At 46.5% G+C, this 25,160-nt stretch overlaps 1 protein-coding gene across 1 annotated transcript in view; it reads right to left on the bottom strand.

The window, feature by feature from the left end:
* Positions 1-22,546, bottom strand: part of Fbxo32 (F-box protein 32) — a 39,219-nt gene extending 16,673 nt beyond the window's left edge. Inside the window, exons 1-4 of the mRNA XM_005354578.3 lie at positions 21,245-22,546; positions 14,756-14,868; positions 13,763-13,812; positions 12,778-12,870 (exon numbers count right to left, since the gene is read on the bottom strand). Coding sequence (XP_005354635.1) covers positions 12,778-12,870; positions 13,763-13,812; positions 14,756-14,868; positions 21,245-21,360 — 372 coding nt within the window. The 5' untranslated portion in view covers positions 21,361-22,546. The remainder of the gene's footprint in view (positions 1-12,777; positions 12,871-13,762; positions 13,813-14,755; positions 14,869-21,244) is intronic.
* Between the last annotated feature and the right edge of the window lie 2,614 nt (positions 22,547-25,160).

Here is a 25,160-nt window from a genome sequence, read left to right as displayed (position 1 = left end):
GAGGAGGAGGAGGAGGAGGAGGGAGAGGTGGTGCTGCTGTGTTGTGCTTAGTGCTACAGATCTACATTCAGAAGCCAGGGGCTAACAAGAGTGACACAGACTGTCGAGGCATCAAAACACACCCGGGTGGATGCTCTGTCCATCCCGAGTGACCACAGCTCTCCGTGCCTTTCTGGTTTAGTTCAGCCACCAATCAGCACATGATGGTGAAAAGAGGAACACAAACCTTTCATTTTCTCCCTGGGCAACAGCAGGCTGTAGAAAGCCAGGCTGAGGTTTATTAATACCCAGAGCATCACATGACCAGCATAAAGCAAGACGAAAGGAAACAAAAGCCTGGAGCCTGGAGCCTGTTCCTGTGGGACAGGCGGCTGAGCCCTGTGACTCATCTTGGGGGTAGGAGGTGAGGCAGGGGGCAGCCTGCAATCAGCCAGAAACACATCCAAAACAGGTGCCATGTGACCCCCAGCTCACCAGAGTGTCAGTATTAACCTGACTAAAAAGGCACTGGTCACAAAGAAACATAAATAAATAATTAAAAAAAAAACCTCCTCTGCAGCAGGCCCTGACTGTGCATCTAGGAAACCCCTGCAGAGTGTGCACTGAGGGGAAGCAAAATGCTCTTTGGGCTGGCTGGTAGTATCTTCCTTAACTGGGGAGGGGGAGGCAATTCTGTCAACTGACAGCAGGTGACATGTCAACTCTTCTCTCACCCTAGCTGCAAGGGAAAGTCCCTGTTGTGATTGCTAAGCAGCTGCGGAGCCCTGGAACAGGAGAAGTGGATTCTTGATCCAGGTGACCTTTATAACTGTCATTCATTTAGCAAGAATCTCTGTGTCCGCTCTGTCCTAGCACTGAGACAGATGACAGGGAAGGATGACAAACACGTGACCTCCCGGATGCACGGAGTTTATGTCTAGTCATGTCAATAAAAAGACTATGTACGGGGGAAACAAAACACCAGCAGAAGATGACCCATGGCATTGCTACGAGAATCAAATGAGATGAAAACAAAAACTTACTGTGAGTACCGAACATAGTGTTACTACCACTACGAAAGCTCTTCTCCCCAATTCTAGTCTTAAGGAGTAGGCAGACTTTTGTAAAGGACCAAACTTTTTTTGCTTTTGGTATTTTTAGACAAGGGCTTCTCTGTGTCACAGCCCTGGCAGGCCTTGAACTCATGAAAATCTACCTGCTTCTGCCTCTCGAATGCTGGAATTAAAGTCATGCACCACCATGCCTGGCCCCCCAGTAGTGACTGAAATAGTAACTGTTTTAAGGCTGGTGGGTCATTCAGTCTTTATACTAAAAATGCCCTGCAACTGTAACACAAGTAACCATAGACAATATGTAAATCAATGTGTACCATGCGTATATCAACAAAACTTTATTTAGAAAAACCAGTGAAGAGCTAGATGGAGTCATGCCGTTACTTCTTTTTTTTAAAAAAATTATTTATTTATTATGTATACAACATTCTGTATATGTGTGTGTCTGCAGGCCAGAGGAGGGCACCAAACCTCATTACAGATGGTTGTGAGCCACCATGTGGTTGCTGAGAATTGAACTCATAACCTTTGGAAGAGCAGGCAATGCTCTTAACCACTGAGCCATCTCTCCAGCCCCCCCCCCGCCATTACTTCTGGTACACATCATAGAGATTCTAAGTGAAGGTCCCAGAGTCAAACTGTTTTGTATGCCAGAACCTATTTTAGAATTGTTTTGAAGAACAAATAGTTCATTAAACACTCACAATATGCCAGGAAAATATACTTAGTAGCTTATTATTATTATTTAAAGAGAGGGCTTCACTGTATAGCCTTGACTGTCCTGGAACTTGCTCTGTAGACCAGGCTGACCTCAAACTCACAGAGATTCGCCTGCCTCTGCCTCCTGAGTGCTGGGATTAAAGGCGTGCGCCATCACCACATGGCTACTTAGTAGCTTATTATCATCAGCTTTTCATCATAATACAGAAAAGACAGCTAGATAAAATTATTGCCAGGAAAAACATAGCGAACTAGCAGGGTAAACGCACAGCTTGTTTAAGGACTCTGTGTGTCAATTGTACGTGTTGTCAACTAAAAGCTTTTTGATTTCAGTATTCCTCTGATATCTTTATCTGTGGTGCACTTCACAGCTCTGTTGACACAGTTCATGACGTGCACAGGCGATTCCACCATGAAGTCATACTTTGCTAATAACAATGGATATTTATGGTATGCAGAGATGGTGCCACACAGCTTACCTGCGTGGTCTCGGTTTTCACGACAAAGAGGTTAAGTTCCCCATGTGACAAAGGAAGACGCTAAGGCTCAGAGCTGTCAAGCAGCAGTAGTAAATTGGGGAGTCAATACTTAAGTCCAGATACGTTTATCAGAAAATATGTATTTTTGTGGCATTCAGGACCCCACTGTGAGGGATAATAAATAATTTGGTATTGGTATGCAGAGCAAGATTTTATTCTATATATTTATTTATTTGGTAGCTTTGGAGACTTTCCTAAAACTCGCTTTGTAGACCAGGCTGGCCTCGAACTCACAGAGATCCTCCTGCCTCTGCCTCCCGAGTGCTGGGATTAAAAGCCTGCGCCACCACCACTGGCCACCCTCAAATTTTATTCTAACAATTGTAGCAATATCATGACTTGTTATTGTCTGGGGAAAGAATCCAGAAATTTCCTATCAACAGTGTGCTATGATTGGCGGTCAGCTTCCATGCTGAAGTGAAATAATGCTCCCCCCCCCAAATGTTCTAACACAGCTAGAAAGAGGCCACGGCATAGGGTCAACCTCTTACATCCATACAACTCTACTGCAGAGAACCAGCAGACAGTGTCATGTGGCACCAACAATGAAGGTGACGAATCTATCGTTTCTTGTTGTTAAGAAAGCTGTCTGCCCCAGAGAGTGGGTTTGTATCCTGAAATTTGTTTACCAGATGACGGAGCCAATTGGCTCGTTTGCCCTTAGCCACAAGAGAAGGGGAGAGTAGAGGAAAATATCTTGTTGGAAAGGAACTGTTTTCTGCTGGGCAAATTTTTTAGTTCAGGTGCCAGCAATTTGTGGCTGGGTTGAAAGATCGGCAGAAGGTGACGGGGAACAGGGCATCAAGCTGTGGGCTGCTCCTGAATGCCACGGTGTCACTGTGAGTGAGTGGGCAGTGTGGGGATGTGCCACTGCGTGGGGACTCGCCGTGCAGGCGAAGAGCAAAGCTTCGCTACCGGAGGGAGGAGGTGGCCACCACATGCCCAAACCACATCCTGCCATTCAGCCTCAAACCCATGCTAGGTTTGGAGATGATGAGTTGGAGAAAAATCCGAGTGGCCAAGCAGAGCTCGGTAGCAAATCTCAGAGCGGGTATCAACCTCAGCCTGACGTGATGTTTGGAGAACCGCTGGGCGAAAGCAATTTCCCTCCCGTCATCCTTTACTCGAAGACAGGTCTCCTCTGCAATTCATCCTAGCATAGCACTTATATGTAAATTTATTAGCAATAATGTATATATTACGTGTGTGTGTGTGTGTGTGTGTGTGTACTGCTGCGTGTGAATGGACATCAAAGAACACTGCAATGGATTTTAAAGAAAAACTTGTGGGAGTTGGTTCAGTTCTCCACTTTCACCTTTATGTGGGCTCTGGAACTGAACTCAGGTCACCATCAGGCTTGGTGGCAAGTATCTTTAGCAGCTGAACTATCTTGCTAGCCCAATATATATATATATATTGCAATTCCCCCACTCAAAATCCTCAGATGACTTCCCTCTGCATTTAGGAAAACCTCCAAGCTCCTTTTCACAAGTGACAAGGTCCTCCTGGACCTACTCCCTGTCCGTCTCCAGCCTCCTTTTGCATAGTGGCCCCAAACTCGTTCTGTCCCTGCTATACATCCAACTGCATTCGCTGCGCAGGTGAAGTCCAATCCTACTTGTGGGGCTCCGGCTCTGCCACATGTTGACACGCGTGGCTCCATCTCAACACTCAGGCCTTACTTCAGATGTTGCTTGGGTGATCACGCCTGACGTCTTACATAAACACCAACCTCCTCTGCCATCTTACTTTCCTGACCCTTCACTCTTCCTCTATACACAGTTTCACTGGCCTTCACACACTTTGTGCCTGACCAATGAGAAGGTCTGCCTCCAAACCCTAGAGGGACCCTGGTTTGCTACCTCGCCCCTGCTTAGTACATGCCAATTGCCCCATATACTGAGTTTTTCTACATTCGTCTTTGAGAATCAAAGAATATTACTTCTGGAAGTGATCTGGAAACAGGTGACCCGAATGCCCTGATGCTTGGGAGAAGATGCTTCATGATCGATAAATGGCATGATTCTAGACTGTCTGAACGTTCAGGTTGGAGTTCATATGGTGTCAGAGTGGGGCCCCCTGGAGTGGCACAAGGGGCTTAGGAGGAAGTTACCTACCAGGAAAAGCATCTCAAACCCTCCATCAAGGGCAGGCAGCCTGACCTCTACAGAGATGCGGATAATCAAGCCTTCAGGAGTATTGCTAAAAATAGCAGCTTCCCCTTCCTGTCAGTTTCAAGGTCAACGAATAGAGAGGCTGACCATGTATATTCTTTCTCATGAGAGATATTGTTAGTACTATATAAGAATATATTTGTGTCTTGGTTGTGTGTGGTGGTGCATGCCTTAATCCCAGCACCTGAGAGATTGAAACAGCTGGATCTCTGTGAGTTCAAGGCCAGCCTGGCCAACACAGAGACCTTGTCTCCAACAAACAAGCAAGCAAACAGTATCAGAAAAGGATAGATTTGTGTCCAGATTCTTCCATCTCTTAGGAAGAGGCTTTCCATAACTTGCTGGAAAATCTGCTGGCGTGATCAAAAGCAGAGAAGAGTTCCAGCCTCAAGCAGCCTAGGCTCCGTCTCACGTGCTCAGCACCCAAGCTGGGTGCCCACTGTAATCAGCCTTCAGTGACATTAGGCAGCAGTGCGGCCTGCACTGAGTGCTGTATACCTTCCCGGATCCTTATTTATTCAGTGGATAATACAGATCACAAAGCTGGAAAGTTCTGTCCTGACTTTGAGCTTGAACACTGGCAGGTTGTGAGAGGAAAAATTTCACACCCATTAATCATCTCTGGGCATGTCAAGATTGGGTAAATATTATTTCCCAGTGAAACAGCCCTTGAACTAAGAGAGTTAAAATAACGAGGCGGGCCAAGTTTATATGAATTAATTGTATCCTCAGCCAAGAGAAACTTGTCTCTCCATCTTTCATCTATCCTAGTTACTCGGTAACTTACAAAGGGTCCTTGACTCCTGCTGTATAGGTCTGAGTGGCCATGGCTTCCTCAGTGACATTGTTTAAACTGAGCACCCCAGCTCTTCCAGCATGGCCTTGTCTACCCCAGAATGACCCACCTCTCCCTATGGTTCTATGAGGCTGAAGGTGGCATCATCCTCCATCTCAATCCATCATCATCCCCCTTCACTTCTGTCCCTTTCCATCTCTAGGTTCCCCCCCACACAATTTGTTCCCGCAAGCCTTCTACCTGCTTCTTCATCTGGCTAAATCCTGGCCAACCAGGAAGGAAACATCTCAGGTTCTGCTTTTCAAGAAGCCATATCCAATGCTCCTAGACAGTACCAAACCCAACCGATTGTTTACATAGGTATGCTTTGATTTTGTCAGGGCCAAATGTACCTGGCAGCAGAGGGTAGGTCCCCCACAATTCTCAACTGGCTAAGGCACATTGGTATATGGGTTCAATTTACAGCTCCAAAAGTACTTACTTGAAGCCATTTGCCATGTACAGGATATAGCAGGAGGTTGTTGTGAACTCTTTCCTCCTTGACATTGGAGACCTTTTACGGAATTGGGAGGCCTTTGAGTATCTACGTCACAGGGTAGTATCAGTACCTTCATGGGCATCCTTCTTGGACGGGCACTAAATTTGTACTTAAAACTCAGTTCAACTGTTCACTGTGTAGTAAGTTCAGACTCAGCCTAGAATCCAAGGTGGATTTTAGCAAATATATATATATATATTTCTAAGATCTATGTTAGCATGCATTTAGATGCTCATACAAAAAAAGCATGTTTTTGACTCAGGAATTTCTAAAGCGGGACAAGAAAAGTCAGTTAGAAAAATATGGAAACACGGCAATTCAGATAATTTCTGAGAGTCATTTCAAGATAGGGCCATGCCACTGCTGTTGCTGGTCTCCTTCCCTCTATTTCAGACACCACTAGTTTCCAGCCCCTGATGGCTGAGGCCACCCTCCATCTCAGGAAGGCCACCAAGTGTGTGAGGCACCAAATTAAACCAAGGTTACTGTGGCTAAGGAACCTGCATGAGGAGCCAGGCAATTATGCATATCACAACCCACTGGGGCTTGGCATCTGCATGCCCTAATTTCAGTACTGGGTTTAAATTTGACTCATTGGGTCATACTTGGTCTTTTGTTTGCCAAACCACCCATCAACTTAAACTAAAACATGTTTTTGGAAATGCTTTTTAGGGGTTGTAGGAATGCAGCAACTTGTAGAAATATTCAAATAGACTTAGGGTGGTAGTGTGGTAAAAAAAAAAAAATAAGAATATGCCTTGAGGTTGTGATGTTCTTTGTGGCAGAGGGACACAAGAGAGTAGGGCTATAGGCTTTCTTTGTCTTTCCCACCTCAATGGCACACAGGGGCCAGTTTAACCCAGTCAGGGTTAAATAAGTACCGTACGGACTTCCTGGGTTGATAATTGCAGCTCTATAGTTATCAGGTGGCTGGTCCCATAGAAGAACTCAGAACGATGGTCAAAGTTAGCCCGGCATCAGGGTCTTTTCCCTTGACTATGTGTCCATGTGCAGGCAAATAGTTATGTGATATAAAAGAAGGCAGAGGGCAGCATGACGGTGCAACACGAAAAGATGCTCGCTGCGCACAAGCCTCGTGACCTGAGTTCAGTCTCTGGAACCTACCATGGAAGGAGAGGATGGATGCCCAAAAGTTGTCCTGTGACCTCCATGCATGTATTGCAGCGGGTGTAGGCCTGCACTCACCTGCACACACCACACATATCACACACACGCACACATGCACACACTCAAAGAAAGGAGACCCCATTCTATATGTCTCCATTTGAGCCTATGGTGGAGGGCTCCGAGTAAAGGACCATAGGACAGAGGACCAGGTTTAGATCCCCCCCTTCTTGGCTAGGCAACCTGGAACAAATCACTCAAATCCCTGACCTTTGCTTTCTCATCTTCAAAAAGAGTTTGTTACTTCTGCCCACTGAACAGCCTGATGGTTTTTAAAGAAGGAAAGACAGGGTTTGGATCAGTGAACTGCAAAGAGATGACCGGTAACTGATCTAATGTCTTAAGTTGTCACAAATTATGACTTATTAAAATAATGCTTTTCCAGCATTTTCTATTCCTTGCCTTTTTCCCCCCCATGGATCTCTCCTGTCTACCAGATGACGTCACATGAAGAATCCTCACACTTAAAGACTCTTCTTGAGTCTGCTTTCTTGTTTAGGCATAGCTAACCGAACCATCATCACCAATGCTCATCCATCTCTTTGGCACAAATAATTCCCACATTATCTCATTTGCTGTTAGCTACATCTTTGAGAGAGTGGGGTGTCTATGACCATTTTACAGGGGAAATGACAGACGTTTGCCCAAGATCACTTGAAAACTGTGCATGGCAACAGCCTCACCTGGCCCTGGATGCTGAGGCACACTCAGGTGCTTCATCCAGACTGAACAGTCTAGTCAATGATCTCGGATAGACACGAGCCCTGCCTGCCTTCTCTAGTCTCATTGAGTTTTCCTGCGCCTCAAGACCTGTTCAAAGCCCCACTTTCTCCTCCCTGGTAGTCTTTACTGGATAAGCTGCTCACACGATCCCACTCCTGAGACTTACGCTACCTCCTCTACGCTATCTATCTGCTCTTCATAGGTCATCTCCTCTACACGCTAGCACCTCATCAGACACGCTGGAACTCTGGATTATGGTGATATAGCCCAGGGGACTGCAGCACATATTTCCCGAATCACAAATTAGATGGGACAGTAGAGGTTCAAAGGCTTGCCGGCCACAAGAACTGTCACTCAACTGTGAATCCAGTTTCTACTTAGCACAGGAAGAGGCATAGACAGCACGTAACGAATGTGCACAGCTGGCCCCAGTAAAACTGCATGGACACTGATATTCGGGTTGTGCATAATTTTAAGGTCTTATTAACTATTATAGTTCTTCCGTCCTTCCTTCCTTTTGGTTTGTCAAAACAGGGTTTCTTAGTAGCTATGGAGCCAGTCCTGGAACTTGTTCTGCAGACCAGGCTGGCCTTGAACTCACAGAGATTCACTTGTCTCTGCCTCCCGAGTGCTGGGATTAAATGTGTGTGCCACCACCGCCCGGCATTATCATATTTCTTTAATTTATAAAATATTTGAAAAATATAGAAATCATTCTTGGCTTGTGGTGCATACACACACAAGCGGGAGACCAGACTGGCCCAAGGAGCTTGCCCTATTCCTACTGTTGCCCTCAGATGATGTCATGTCTATTTACCATTTATCACTCTTAAGGATTTACTTCACATAAATATGAATACACACAATATACATACATGTGTATACAGAAAACCTCTTTTCAGTGCTGGGGCTAGAACCCAGGGTATTACATACACTAGGCAAGTGCCCTACCATGGAGCCATATCTGCAGCCTTAGACCATGTTTTATTGGTGCTACAAAGTTTTAACTTAATTCTGTTTTATCCCAATAATGCAGATTTTTTTCCCTGCTTGAATAATGAACTGCCTTGGAGACAGTTCTGTTTTATATATATATAATATACACATGTTATATAATATATATATGTATATATATATTTATATAATCTTGCTTTAAAAGCATTTATTATTTAGGTTTTTCAAGACAGGGTTTTTCTGTAGCTTTTGGAGCCTGTCCTAGAACCAGCTTTAGACCAGGCTGGCCTTGAACTCACAGAGATTGGCCTGCCTCTGCCTCCCGAGTGCTGGGATTAAAGGCGTGCACCACCGCCGGCTTTATTTTTTCTTTTGTGTGTATGTGATGTGTGTGTACACATATGTCACTGCAAATGTACGGAGGGTACAGGACAACTTTTCTCTCCTTCCATCTGGCTTTGAGGCAGGGTCTCTCTCATCTCTTTAAACTTTTTTTTTTTTTTAAAAAAAAACATTTATAGTGGTGTGTGATTGTGTGTGTGTGTGTGTGTGAATTGATATGGTGCATGCTTACCATACTGTACTTATAGAGATCAAAGGAGGATCACATATTCAGTCTCTCCTTCCGTCATGTGGGTCCAGGCAACTGAATTCCACTTATCAGGTTTCTGTGGCAAATGCCTTTACCTGGTGAGTCACCTCTCATCCCTAATAACGCAGTCATCTTAAGTGACTCACTGAGGAAAGGGGTTGCTAGGTAACTGTTGGTGTTTACTAACATCAAGCCTCACTGCAGAGGAAGGAGCTTTTAAAATGTTCAGTCATTCTCAGCACCTCAGAAGTCTTACTGCAGATACGCAAATCTTTAATTGTATCTCATCTGCAAAACCAGACTCCCCACCTTAACCACTCAGGAAAGATGGCTGCACATATGAAGATCACAGAAACTCACAGGCAACATTCCCATATTCTTTAGCTTTTTCTTCACACTGCATTTCTCCATTCTCACAGAGATACCCTGATTCAGGCATAATTCCCACAGCTCCACAGTTTAGAGGAGCAAAGCAATGATTTATAGAAGGTATCAGAGTTAATAGGGCTTGGACCCTGAGCCGGAAAGTGGGAGGGGCTCCCTCCTCCCCATCATGTATTACGGGTGGCCCACAGTACACACACGCCAGGAGTCATAGCCAGAATTGGATGCTGTGCATCTTATTTAAAAGTTCATTATGCAGCCGGGCGGTGGTGGCGCACGCCTCTAATCCCAGCACTAGGGAGGCAGAGGCAGGCGGATCTCTGTGAGTTCGAGACCAGCCTGGTCTACAGAGCTAGTTCCAGGACAGGCTCCAAAACCACAGAGAAACCCTGTCTCGAAAAACAAAAACAAAAACAACAACAACAAAAAAAGTTCATTATGCAGAATCAAAGCACACATATTTTTTTTTAAAAAAAAAAGTTTTTGAGGCTTTTTATTATTTCCTTCTCCTGTCAGAGGCACCATATTTTTTAAAAGTGGCTCTTGGGCTGACAAGATGGCTTAAAGGGTAAAGGCTCTTAACTGAGCCCTATGACTTCATTTTCTTCCCTGGAACCCACAGTGGAAAGGAAAAACCAAGGCTTGAAAGCCGTCCTCTGACCTCCACATACATACATACATACATACATACATACATACATAAAGGAAAAGGGTATTGTTGTTGTTGTTTCTTAAAGTTCATTAAGTACAACATTTGGGCCCTAAATAAATTCCTGAATTAGTCTTCAGACTCTAAAACTCACTGGGCTTTCCCTAGCAGACATTCTTAAAATGCCAATACCTGCACACAACCTGCAATTAATAACTCAGAAGCTCTTGGGACAGGTGACCCATACCTACCGGCTTCTTAAGTGACTACGTGCAACCAATGCCGAGATTTGCTGCACTCTCTGGCCTTGCTGTCCAGGCAGTAAGCTACTATTTCTGGCTACCAATCTCCAACTCTTTTTTTTATAGGGACTCAACAGTTGTCTTGATAAGCAGGTAACCATTAATTAATCAATATTAATGTAATAAGATTAATCATAATTAATGTCAATAATCAATTTAAATAATTAATCATTTTTAGTAATTAATATGAACAATTAATATTAAATTCGTATTAAATATTAGTGGCTGAGTCTTCATAGCTGGCTTTCATCTGCAGAATTCACCCCTATGCAAAAATATTACCATGTTTCCACACTTTCCCTCTTACATCAGAGACACCCTTTTATGGAAGAGGACACCAAGTGGAGCCTGGCTTTCAGGACATTTACATTAAGCTCTTGCTTACAAAGAAGCCAGGGAAGCAGACACAAGCATGAGCTCTTAAGACATGCAGTTTTCAAATCTGCATTAGGTTCCTTCCACAGTCCTGTGACCTCAGATAAATCGGTCACCTGGGCATACCGTTTGTTTACACGGAAATAATCCAAGCACCTACATTTCATAGGAACACTGAAAAGATTAAAGGTAAAAAAATGTCTGCAGCTGTGTTATAATCTGGGCCCTGTGCTTTATTTCCTTTGAAAAGAAAAGTAGGGGGGAAGGAACGCCGTTTAAAACCAGATCATTTTGATGATCGATTTGTAACAAGTAATCAGATCTGAGTGTCTCCTCTAACACAGATGATGGAAACTATTCATATTCTTAGCCACAGAAGTTTCCAGATCTCCCTGGGACTAATTCCAACCAGCCAGACTAGTCTGTAGGCATTGTGAGGACTAGGTGACCTCTCTAAAACCAGCAGAGTCATGCAGAATGACAGGAACATTTTACCCAAGAAGGGCTCTTATTTTTATCCCTCTGAAGAAGGGCTCAGCCAGAGAGAGACCAGAACTGCTCATGTGTCATGGGCTCAGCTCAGGCCTTCCAACCTGCTTGAAGGCCTGGGCTTTTGCCAAGTCATTCTGCACAGCCTGCCTGCATCCCCCCAGATGACAGGTGAATGGACCAGGCCTCAAGGGGGCTTGCGTGTCATCACCCTGGCTGAGCTTCTGCTGTCATCTGACCATGTGATGGGCACTGAGAACCCAGAAAAAGAAAACAAACGCTTAACCAAGTAACACCCACAGGTGGAAATTCCCTCCAACTACACAGCCCCAAACCTAAACAGCTGCTTCTTCCCGGGGTGAACCATCAACAAAAAATGCACAAGGAAGTGTGTGGTGCGTGCACGTGTGCATGTGTGCAAACAATCACCCAAACAGACTCAACAGCTTCCAAGTCATGTTAGGCTCACTAGTGCTACTTCCTTCATTATTAACACTTTGCTAATATTAACTTTTTTTCAAAATAGGGTTTTAAATAGAAATAAACAGACCCCAAGGACAATGTCAGACTCAGTATGGGATGGGAGGTCTGGGAAGGCCACACTGAGGGGCTCTGAGCCCAACTGTTGTGTAGCCTCAGTAAAGCAAGCCTTGATGTGACCCCGAGTCAGCTGAAGCAAGAGTGCGGAACAATCAGGTTTTTGCACAAGCCTAATTTGGGGCTTATTTCCTGAGAAACCCTCCTTCTCTGCTGTTGCTGCCTGCTCCACACTCCCATTTAGACAGGGAGGAGGTATGGGAGGACCAGAAGTGAATTTTCACTTGGGGTGATGGACTGACTTACAGATTCACTGAGGGATTATGGCACTGCATGTCTGAGCAGGGGTCCATCTCAGAGACAACACCACAGCTACCATCTACACCCTCAAGTACTGGGGGTTGGGGAAGCCATGTTGCAAAGAGTTATTTTCTGCTTGCCCTGAACCCTTAGCGTCATGAAAATCTCTCTCCCTTTCTCTCCCTCTCTCTTTCTCCCTCCCTCCACCTCCTCTCCCTCAAAACTAGGACCACATGAATGTTTTTGTGTGGCTTTGGTTTTGGTTTTTCGAGATAGGGTTTCTCTATGTATCACTGGCTGTCTTGGAACTCACTCTGTAGACCAGGCTAGCCTTGAACTCAGAGATCTACCTGCCTGTGCCTCCTAAGTGCGGGATGAAAGGCAGGCGTCACCACCACCCAGCCAGCCAATCTGAATGTTAATGATTCAAATCAAGAGTCTGGATTATCTGGGGCTTTTGAGACTTACCCTTACTACATAGTTGAATCTTCTGGAATCCAGGATGGCGGTTGAGAAGTCCAGCCTGTTGAAAGCCTCTCCCAGAGTGCAGTACCCATGGCGCTGCATGTGAGCGAGACAGAGACACAGATTACTCCTGCCATGCACAGGCCATTCTCCAGAGCCCTCCAGAGGGACTCTACTGAACCATCTGGCTGCCCATCTTAGAGAACTGGGTTTTGCCTTCTCTTCTGCATCCAAATTCTGGGAGACACAGTTGGATGGTGCAGCTCACATGTACTTCAGCTGGAGACTCACCTGTGGACTATCTCTTTTCTAGACTAGTACCACCCTAGCTCTCTACCTATGCTAGTCTGGGAGTGCTAACGCACAGCGTATCACTGGGAACGGAGGATATGCCATTTGGGACTATGACAGTATCTCTCACACTGAGAAGCGATTGGTTCTCCCTGCCCCCATGGTGATATCACCCTGCCCCCACTGGTGTACTTTGCTTTGTAAGGAAGAAATCAAGTTCTGAACGCTTAGTGTTTATGCACAGAGAATCGGGAATACAGAGTTCTGGCGTATCATCTCACTCTGTCCTAAGTTCCTGGGTGATTTGGGTTTGTCCCTGATCCACCCTCTCTGGGGCTGATGCCATAAGAGAAACGGGGTGTTTTCCAAGGTCCCTGAAAGAAATAAGAATGCTGTCACCTATCACACTGTCCCATGTTCCAGTGAGCAAACTGCCTGTTTTCTCCAGTGCCACAGAAGATGGCTAGTATAGGGACCTACAGCGCAAAGAGCAGGCTCTGAAAACACCTGTTGGACTGAATGGTGAGGCCTCTCAAACCTAATTGCTAACCAGGTATGAAGAACGCCTCCCCTCCCCCAGAAAGCTGATCCCTTCCCACCTCCTGTTAGACATAAAGGGCTGGTTTTGCCCAATTGCTCTCTTAGGAGGGTGCAGCATTACTAAGCAAGGCGCCTTAGTAAGCAGATGGGTACTCACCTCTTTAGTACTTCCTTTGTGAACATAGATCCATTTTTCTTGATGGAAATCTACAGAGGCCAAAAACGAAACAGAAACATATCTGAACAATCTGTAGCAAGCCTAAGATTTTAAATATGACTCATTTTTTTTTTATTTATCCCAAAGTTTAAAATGTTTTGACAAAAAAGACTTCAACAGTCTAGGAGGATGAAAATGTTCAATTGTAATAGAGCCTTATATCCTCTGCCAACACATAAGTATCTAGACCATGTGACTTCAGATTTATGCAAGAGGGACATACCCATTTTCCTCTTTTGCCCTTTTATTGATTTCATTTTGAGACAGAGTCTATGCATCCCACATTGGCCTCAAACTCTTCCACCTCCTGAGACCCACGATGCGCAGCTCACTGGGTACTGAGAACGAATCCAGGCCTTTGCAAGGCAAGCACGGAGCTACATCCTTAGCCTCGCAATTCTATTTTCAAAGCCTCAAAACCCAGCTGAAAAATCAAAGCGCTGCTGGAATGGATTCAGCTGTAGCCCTGTCCTGCAGCTATCTTACCAATGTCAAAGGCAAGTGACAAGCAGGGATACGCTCAACCGGGGCAAGGACTTTTCAACAGTAAAGAATATGCTAATTTCGCTTGTGAGCCGCACAGTTGAGTTTGTAGAAGCAAAAATCCCAGAAACCTCAACTAGCAACAGAGAAAGCATCAAGGGAGCTCTCTAATATGAGAGGTGCTAAGGTGGTTTTTGAGAACCATTCATAAGAATCTTCCAATAGCCTTTTCTTTTCTTTGGGCACAGGGTCTCAAGGGGCTCCAGGCTAGCTTTGGATTTGTTATGTAGCAAAGATGGTGGCCTGAAACTTCTGATCCTGCTGCTGGGCTGGCCTTCACCCAGCCCTAAGGGACTGAACCCAGGATTCTGTGCATCCGAGGCAGGCACCCTACAAACTGAGCTATGTCCCCAGACACCTTTCTTCTTATATGCAAAACAAATGGCTTACACTGAGTTTTGGTTTTGCTGTTCAGTATGTCCTTCTTTCTCTTCTTGGCTGCAACATCATAATTCAGGCTGTTGAAAAGATTCTCCTTATTGTACACATCCTTGCTGCAGTAACTGTAAGGGAGGAGAAGAGGGATGGAATAGCTATACTTCCACAGATAACTCACGGGATTATAAAACACACCAACACATGCTTCCCAGACAAAACAAAACCATAAAATCATAAAAAGAAAAGGGTCCATACAGCAGTGGTTCTCAACCTTTCTAATGCCGGGACCTTTTAATACAGTTTCTTATGCTGTGGAGACCCCCTACCCATAAAATTATCTCGTTGCTACTTCATAACTGTAATTTTACTACTGCTATGAATTGTAATGTAAACATTTGACATGCAACCCCTGGGAAAGGGTCCTTTGACCCCAAAGGGGTTGTGACCCACAGGTTGAGAACCATCGCCATACAGGCACAAGCACAGACTTCTTTTAGTACAAATATCAGCATCTCCATGCAGAAGGCAGGGATGGGGGCATGTGTTTCTTTTGAATTCCCTAACAGGGCCTTCCATTATAATTTGATACAGAACACTACACTCTTTAAGAGTGACGCAGCCTGTTACAGTATCACTTTCAACAAAAGTGCTGATCAGGGGAGGGAGATGGCTAGTATCATTGTGTCGGACAATGCAGGCCTTTGCAAGAGGCAGAGCATCTATTCCTAGCTGCCGTGGCTCCTTCCTTCCCTTTCCACCATCCTCCCTCCTTCCCATCGTCTCCAATCCTCAATCCTTTCTCTCTTTTTGAGACAGGGTCTCACTATGTAAATCAGGCTGACCTCAAACTCCTATAGTTCCACCAGTCTCTGTCTCCCCAGTGCTGTGATTAAAAGTGTGGGCCACCATGCCCATTATCTTTTTTCATTTTGTTTTGTTTTTCGAGGCAGGGTTTCTCTGTGAAACAGTCCTGGCTGTCTTGGAGCTCACTCTGTAGTCCAGGTTGACCTCAAAGTCATAGAGTGAGATCCTCTTGCCTCTGCCTCCCAAGAGCTGGGCCTTTCTCTTCTTTTTAAGACAAGATTTTACCGTGTAGCTCAGGCTGGCCTTGAATACTATGCAGTACAGGCTAGTTTTGAACGCACCGTTCCTCTGTCTCAGCCTCCCGAGTACTGGGTGTACAGAACACGGGGACTGCAGGCATGTGCTATCACATCCTGCCCTTCTCTTTATAAACAGTTTTATTGGGCTATAAATCACATATTATGCAAGTCATTCATTTAACGTATAACCAAGAGCCTTTAACTAGTGTGTTCCTGTGCTGCCTTAAAAAAAACATGGTCACTATTATAAAACTCTGAGCTTCAAACTCCCCTTCCAGCAGTTATTTTGCATACAAGGCTCATTGTTTGGGTTTCCAGGCTTTAGGCTGAATGGTTAAAGTATCCTAACCGAAACTAGGAAAAATGCATAATTCATAACTTAGAGGGGCTGAAAAGACATCAAACACACTTATCCAATTCATAGGTCACTAAAGGGTGGGTAGGTCCATATATGGCCAGGTGCCTAATTTCTTCAGCAGGCTGAGGTGTCATGGGAGTAAGGGGGACTGTCTCACAATTTAAGGAAAATCTCTGAATACTTTCTGCAAGAATGATGGGGAAGAAATACTAAAATTAAACAAGAAGATGGGTTCCCTGCCTCTTTTGTGTTTTGTTTTTGTTTTTTTGAGGCAGGTTTTCCCTGTGTAGCCCCCCTTGTCTTGGAACTTACTCTGCATTCCATGCTAACCTTGAACTCAGATATCTACCTGCCTCTGCCTTCTGAGTGCTGAGATTAAAGGTGTGTGCCACTACCCGGCTCCCTGCTTCTTTCAACTCCCAAAGAGGCAGGCAGGATATATAATTTATAATTCACACCCGTACAAATCTGGTGTGAATGTCCACTAAGCTATGAAGAGTCCTTTAATTGCAGCATTTTAAATGTGATTTGATTTAAATCTCTTTTGGGGGATGAATAGAAGTATATATGTTCTCCTCTATTTCTGGCTTTGTGTAAATGACAGAAGGGACAAGAAGGCCACAAAATGTCCAGTATTCTTTCATTGCAATTACTGTCTCAATAAGTAGAACTTGTCTTAGTAGCTTACTAAAATGCTGACATCACCAGCTAGGTACTCTGTGCTGCTTTCAGAACCTGCAGGGAAAAACCTGACAGGCCACCAGTCAACCATTTATTGAGTTCCCTGATGTCTTTCGCCTTCTCTTTTTCATTCAGGGAAACAGGATATTTTTAGGCTTCAGAATGTGTGTTGCAGAGATGACCTCTCTCAGAGCCACTTGTCCGAGTGAGCCAAGGGTGAATGTTTTGGGTTAGGCTTTGTACAGCTCAAGAATGTGTGTTTGTCTTGTCTGCATGGCTTTGGGGGTACAGGGGACAGAGTCACTGATGAGGTGATGTTTTGCTTCCAGTCAGCAGGAAGAAAGGAACGGAACAAAGACCAGAACTCTGAGACTCGGAGGCTGACCTAAAGAATGTCAATCAAAGCCGAGGAAGAGGAAAGGATGGAGAGTCATTTGAGTGGTCTGTGATGTCCCAAAGCGTCAGAAAACAAAGCTAGAACATTCTGTGGGCAAAAATACCACGGGAAGGCTTATTTTTAAAGAAATACACACAGAGCCCCACAGCCCTACAAGCTACAGTAAAAACTCCATACCTAGGGAACAACAAACAAAGCTATCTGTCTTCTTGTAAGTCATACATATAAGGGGCTGCAGCAGCTTTCCTACTTAGGCACGGAGAGCAACCAGGCGCTACAGTGTTTAACCACGTATGGCACCTCATCTTAGCCTTTTCTAATGGACAGGGTTCGAGGGAATTCAGCACTGGTTTTCTTCACAGATGCTACAATGAGCCACTTTAAGCTGGAGTGACTCATTTCCAAAGCCAAATCGAGAAGAATTTCACACCATTGATGATGCTCTCTCGATGCAGAGTATAGAGGAGTTTTAAACCACAGGGAAACCCTATACATCTCATTTTGTATTGGGGTTTGAATGCTGGATGCTGGGCTTGGAAGCAAGGCTGTGAATTCACTTATGTTTTCTCTTAAGCAATAATCTATTCAGTGGCTATTTTGAGACTTCAGTTATGTCTATTTCCAGGAAATGCAAAATCAATGGAAAATTACAACTCAAATGTTTAACAACAAAATGACTACCGTTTGTAAATTACAGCATATATAAAAATATATTTAAAATAAGTAAAAATATCTCAAGGAGCCTGCCTTCCTCACCAAATGCAACAAGTGAATTGTTACTTTGTAACTACTTCTAACCCTGCTGTTTATAGGCATGGGTCAAGAATAAGGAAAAAGTCCTCCTCCACCCAGCACCCACATTACCAACAAACACATAGAAAATACTATAAGGCAACTGCAGAAAAGGTGGAAAGATTCCAAAACATGACCATTTTGGCAGCAGATAAAGGCGGGGATAGGAAATACGATCTTTATTTATTTCATCTGTAACTAAGATAAACATTTAATAAAACCATGTCCTGACCCAAAGTAGTTCTATAGTCTTGATTATGGCCAGTGAGGTTTCAATGTTTATTTGCACAAAGTCATATCCAGGTTGCCAAACTTCAAAGGACTACTTCCTGGATTGCTTTGGAGACACAGGCTAGTGCACGGAGATTTTTACAATACTGCCTTGCTCAGAGCAAGTGCTCATAAAAACATCTCTACTATTATTTTTATTCAAGGCATAAAGACCAACTTCCTCCTTCCTGGGCCAGCCTTAGCAACCCACAGTCTGTATCACTGGAATGGGCTTTTAACTACAGAAGTCCAGGCTTGGAGAAGAGACTTGAGATTATTCATCTTGGGGTTGGGGTGCTACAGGGGTAGCTGGGAATGAGGCAGTGTGGGCCATCTCAGCCACCACTTCCTTGAAGCATTCTTGGATCACTCCAGCTCATACAATGTTCCTTCCTTGAAATTCCCATCTGCTGCACTTGCCATCCCTCCCTTAGCTTACCGGTCCTACGATTTAAGGGGCCAGCTTTAAGCTTATCTAAAATTGGTGATCTCAGGAGGCATCTGACCGCTTTGAGACTGTAACATTTGGCTGTTGGAGGACAGGGCCCTGGACCACTGGGACAATGGCCAGCAGAGTCTAGAACAGGTGTACTGCGTAGGCAAGTCCGGGTTCACACTAAACAATAACCCCCCAAAGCAGCCTTTATTCTTCGCTTCTGCTGGGTGACTCTCAGGATGGCCTATGGAATTAGAGAAGCGGTCTGCCCCTTGGTAGCTCAGTGTACAGTTACTCACCTTCTCTTACAAAGGCCCCACCTTTTGTTTTCGGAAAACAAGAGAGGACATTCAAGCTCACCTGTGCAGCCAGGCACAGGGCCCAAACCTTACATCACAGGAAAGCCAAGCCGGGAAACAGTGGGATATTTGAGATCACAAAGCCAGACCTCAGAAGGCCACTGCTTTTAAGAAATTGGCAGACTCTTGAGCTAAGGAAGGAGGGGATTGTTTACGGTTGCTGGGGGAAAAATACCCGTAAACAGCCAGCTGCTCTTCTGAGGGGCAGATGACCAAATTGGTCCTCAAGTGTGACTCAGCAGAGGACTGCAGGTGGTCACTGTGTCAGTCACTGCTGAGACAATGATGACAGAGAGGACAACAGCTTCAATTCACAGGTGTGATAGGCCAGAAAAGGGGGTCAGGAAGACTCCCAGCCTCCTTAAAACTTCAGGGGCAAGTTTATCTAATCTTCAGGTCTTTTGCAATAGGAAGAGTGGGGTGTCACTATTTCTGTAGTCTATCTCGTAGAGAGAGCAAGAACAGAGTGAGTATCCAGATGGACTGCGGTCTCTCCACTTTAGATCTGGACCTGCTGAAACAGGCTGTCTGTCCTGTTTTATTGGGGCAAGTCACTGTGATGCAGCTGGCTGGGCCCCTGCAGCATCTTGGCTGTGACGAAGCTGAGCTTTTTATATAGAAACCAAGGGCTGAGATATTAAATTCTGGCTCCTAAGGTAGATGGTTTCAAGGAGGAGAAAGCTTTTGGTTTACTCCCTGCTACCTTAGTTGAGGGAGAAGTACTAGGTATAACTGTTAAATCATTCTCTGGAAAGCTGTGAGGTGACAACAGTTGGTAATTTATCCGATTTTTTTTGCAAATAAGATTTCTTTACAGTGTTCTAAATTCCCCTGGGACTGCCTCAAAGGACTGAACACAAAGGCTAATTAATATATTGGGTTCTCCTGAAAGGCCCTGAGTTCAATGGTTCCTTTCACCTCATTAAGAGACAAAGGGAATTTAAGCATTACGAATCACAATCAAATTGGAGACCTTGGAGGTCAAGCTGCCCATACAACAACAGTTTCTTGATAATTGCCAAACCTCTATTCAAACAACCATCAAACCTCACTCCGTGGGACCTGGCAAGCTCACAGAACTCTGTTAAGTCCGTTTAAGGATGCAGGGGTGTGTGTGGGTGTTAATCAAAGGCTAGTGGGAGGGGAAGGCACCCAAGGGTGACCTCAACTGCACCAGCCCCCTCTGAACACACTTTTAGCATGTTCCTCGGGTGTCTCAGGCAGTCAGCTGCTCCGGTTGGGGGTTGATTCTCAACCTCGTAATTTATGAGTAGGCATTCGTTCGACCTCAGATTTTCCACCAGGCGACAGAGCTCAGGTGAGATGTCAAGTCTGGGTGGTCTTTCTGCAGCTGGCAGGCACGCTAGGAATGGGAGTGTGCTCACTGTGCAGAGACTGACTGGAAAGGGCCACGGAGGAAGCAGGTGCAAGTGCCTGGTCCTTCCTGAAGCTGAGGGTTGTGCGTGCGTGCGTGTTTCATCCCTCCCTCCTCCCCCTTCAGCCCCTAAACGTTACCGCTACCACCCACTCCGCAAGTCTGCCCAGGAAGGCGGCTGTCTCAAGGGCCCATCGGCTGCCCCTCCCAGTTACTCTCCCCCCCCCCCCCGGCCCACTCAGCAGTCGATTGTGTGTGGGAAGAGCCTTTGTGCACTCAGGGCAGGGCCCACGACTAGATCCACCATCCGGCGGCTCGTGACTACCGTGCTTGTTCTCCTTGGGTCCTGTCACAGGGCAGGGAAAGGCACACAGCCAACTCGCTAGCGCCCACTTAAAGCAGTAACTTCAGTTCCGGGGTCTAAAGGCAGAGTCCCTGAGTTGTGCGCTTGGGTTCAAGAAGTGTTTAGGGACATGATGCCCAGTTGCCAGACTGAGGAATCCCGGGTTCTGTATGGAATCTTTTTCTCTGGGAGACACTGACCTTGGTCAGTAAGAAACACAGAATTAACCATCTCTGGTGTTCTGGCGACCTTTGTAGAAATCCGGGCATCTCACTCCTGCCTCTCCTGGCCCAACCCCGCTTGCCTTCCTTCATCTGCTCCTGCGCTCCCACCCCCAGATCAGCTAAGGTCGGTTTTGTGGGGCTGGAAGTTGGAGAATGTCCTCACCTGCTGAGGTCGCTCACGAAGCTGCCGCTTTTCTCATCCAGGAAGCGCTTCCAGCCATCGGCTGTCTTCACCCAGCTCTGGCCCGGGGACCGCCAGTCCTGCCCAAGGAACGGCATGGCACCGAGTGCAGACGCGACCGACGGGCAGGATGGATTGATAGCCGGGGACCGGCCTGGCTGGCCCCGGGGATGCGCCGCGCTGGAAAGATGCTGGGTGAACTCAGGCGGCGACTGGGACAAGTGTGGGGAACTGGTGTGGAGGACTGCGGGTCTGGGGTGGGCGCTGGGGTCCCTGGACTCGCGGAGGGCGCAGGCGCTGGGAAGGGTCTCCTATAGCGTCGGACTCCGGGAATGCTGCGCGACTGCCGGGGCGCAGTATTTATCCCGGGCCTCTGCCCCGGCTCTTTGTTGCCGGAAGAGCCGCCTGCTCTAAGCCCGGCCCCCCCGGGCCCCGAGGCCACGTGGCTTTGTTTATGGGCTCGCCTTGTTTTCCGAAGCGCCCGCGGCTCTCGCTAGGCTCGCGGTTGCACAACCTTGAGCCCGTGGAAATTTGAAGCCGCGTGGTCAGGCCAGATGTCTCGCTGTCCCTCGGTCCCCTGGCACCTCTGTACCCCCTCCCTGCCCCTCCTCCCAGCTGCTGCCACCGAGATCCCGGCCCTGTACTCGGCACTATGTCCTCCCCACGGCTTTCGGACAAGCCAGATGCAGCTAGGAAGCCAGATCAAAGGTTTGAGGACCATCAGTCTCTAGGTGTTTGGGAACGTTCTTAGGCAGATCAGCCTAGAAGAGGCCAGAATGTCAGGGGCAGGGTAGGGGCGCAGTCTTTGGACCTCTGACTGCCAGTACCAACTCCAGGCGCCAGGGTGTGCTAAGAGGAGGGGACCCGGTGCGGCAGGAGTGGGGAGGGACAAGCCCCCACCCCTTCCGCCTGAAAGCTGTCATTGATGCGTGTGCTGTCAGGCTCGACTCCACGCCTCCATCCCCGCCCCCAGTGGCAAAAAATGGGGAAAAGAGGGGGAGGACCTGCAGCGTCTGGACCCCAAGGCGTGGAAGTAAAGAGCAGAGACAATCCTGGGTCCCACCCAGGGAACTCTGAGAGAACATAGAGCTGGCGACCGAGGCGCCTGGTCAGAACAACGCTGCTTGTGCCGTGGCGTCAGAAAAAGTCTCTGGCTATACTCAATGTACCTGCTGTCGTGCCCCAGGGCTGCGCGTTTATCCAGTGGAATCTTTAGAGCCCTCCTCTCTTGCTCTTTCTGCAGTTCAGTTCCCGGTGTCTTTTGGCCTCTAGCAATAAAGTCCTCTCCTGAGTTTCACTTGGGACCTGTCTGGTGTCAACGTGGTTTTCAGGTGAAAGGCTGATGGGTCCTCAGAAAGGGTTAAGACTACCCAGGGTCTTGTGTCTACTTTCTTCTCAACTCAGGGTAATAGAAACTCCCTTTCTGCAGAATAGAAACTCCCTTTTATTCTAGAGACATCTCAGCCCAGTGTCTTGCTACCAGGCCCAGAATTGGCTGCTCATAACCATCCTCTCTCTCTCTCGTCCCCCACCCGTGTGTGTGTGTGTGTGTGTGTGTGTGTGTGTGTGTGTGTGTGTGTGTAGGCCAGAAGTTAGTATCAGGTATCTTCTATAACTTTGGGTCTTATTTATAGATGAGACCTACTCATCTATTGGCTAGACTGGTAGGCGAATGAACCTCTGGATTCTCCTGATTTTGCCTCCCAGCACTAGGATAAAAGCATAGTGCATTGTTGTTTTGTTTTTAACATGGGGGCTGGGGATCTGAACTCAGGTCCTTATGACTGCTCATCAAGACCTTCTCACCGAGACGTCTCCCTACCAAGTCATCTCCCCAGCCCATTCTTGTGTGAACAAGTGACTACTGCACCAGGGTGGGGTGGCTTCCTATTTCATTCACCAGCCTCACTAGTTAGACCCCTAAAGTTACATTCATCTGGTGCCTACGGTGGTACCAGGCAGGAGCAGTGAAAAAAAACCCTTGCTAGAGAGAATGAGCTTCCCGCACTCTTCTTCCACACCCCTGCCTCTGTAGCCATGGGCAGTGTCTCTTCCTCTGTGCACTGAAGCTGGGTAAAGCCGAGGAACTGAGTGTACCTAAGTGGGCCCCGTGTTGCAAGGGGGGAAGGAGATGTTTTTAATAAAGTCTGTCTTCAAGTAGCCAGGATTTTCTGATTTTGGTTTCCCACCATAAATAATTTATTAGTGCGGCGATAGTAAAAGTGGCTTGTAAAAGCCTCGCAGAAGATCCCAAACAAATGTTAAACAGTGATGGGGCTAAGAGATGAGGTCTGGGCTTTCTTGGAGGAGAGTTGATACAGGCATGGAAACACAAGGGTTGTGACTGTTGAAGATGCAGGGGGCTACTTCCAGGAAGAAGCCACAGAGGTCTGGAAGGCTGAGGATTTGAATTCTAAGTTTGCTAAGACAGCTTACACTTGGCTGGGTGAACAGCAAAAGGCTCCACTTACTCAAGACAATGGTGCAGGGGATGCCTGCCTTTCGGACTGTTTAGAGAGGACAGTAGTTGGGGTTTTAAATGCCATTTCTTCCCTCTCTATAATAGTGGTGTATATATCCATGCTCTTGACCTGGCCCCTTGCAGGGGAGTGGAGAAAGCCTTGGGTGATATGTAAACAACAGTTGAAATCCCGAATATATATCGCTAGCACTGGACCAATGGGGGTGATAAACCCTTCTCCATCCAGGTCAGGCTCAGGAAATGGGCAGTTTCTTCCTATGTGTTCTGTCACAGTTTCCTCCAAGACTGAAACATCCCATACTGCAGGTAAGCTCTTCAAGCAAGTTAGTAAATAATTCAAAATAGCTTCAGGAAGTCCCTGAAACTGTCCAGGTTCACTAAGGCCCCTCCCTGCCAGAGTAAGCAACAAAGACTGCTGAGAGTCACTCTCAGAGAAGTCAAAATACGAGCAGGAGACTCAACCAAGCTAAGCTACAGAAATGACTCTGAGACCGGACAGGACGCCCGGGAGCAGCAGAGACCGCCAAGCAGCCTGGAAGAGGTTTAGAGCGGAGGAACTTGGAAAGGACACTTTCCAACCTGCTGTGCAGTGTGCTCCAAGTTCCCGTCTTTGTTCCCCGTCACCCATGCTGGGGTGGACCTGGTGATGCAGCTGTCTCTGAGTCATTTCTGCTCCTGGAACTAACCTCTCACCCATATTCCTGCAAGTAATCCCAATGACACTCATTGGTTTACCAAGCTGGCCTTTGGTGGTATCCATACTTTGTTCTGTCACGGGCTCCCTCTCTAGAATGTGTGTAGTCTCCCCCACCCCCCAAAAGTTTTGTCACATAACACTATGGCCCAAGTATGAGTATTTACGAATGACTGAGCAGTGTGTATAAAACTATCAACCACAGCTTCCTCCCGTGGAATGGCTGCAGTTGAGACTGCTTCCCTACAAAGACCTTCCTCTGAGACCAGGTAAGCCTGCCTCCTCGATTCAGATGTACAAAGGGAAGGCTGAGTTTCTGGGCCACTTCTGTGGTTGCTGCACCTTCATCAGAGGACATGGTTCAGCCCACCCACGGCCAGATTTTTCCCTACCTGTGCATCCTTTCTTCATTCTCTTACCACCCCAGTCTGGTTTCCAGAACCAAAGCCACGCACGACATGGCAGCATCTTGATGGGCAATATATAACCTTTGAGTTATTGGCCATGCGACTTGCTTGGGCCAATGGAACAAATGGTAGGAACGTGTGACGAGAGCAGAGGTTACTTGCCTATGGGCTTGAGAGCTCCTGTTTCTACCATTCGGTACCCTGGCTAGTCACTCTTTGAACTGCTTGAGTGTCGCCATACGTCCTGGGATGTGACACATGAAACAGGTATCCCCGTTATCCTACATATGTTAGCGAGAAATAAATGTTCCTTGT

The sequence above is a fragment of the Microtus ochrogaster genome, chromosome 15 (assembly GCF_000317375.1).
Source record: "Microtus ochrogaster isolate Prairie Vole_2 chromosome 15, MicOch1.0, whole genome shotgun sequence".
NCBI lineage: Eukaryota > Metazoa > Chordata > Mammalia > Rodentia > Cricetidae > Microtus > Microtus ochrogaster.
The sequence above is the reverse complement of the archived record's forward strand: the minus strand, read 5'-3'. Positions and strand labels throughout refer to the sequence as shown.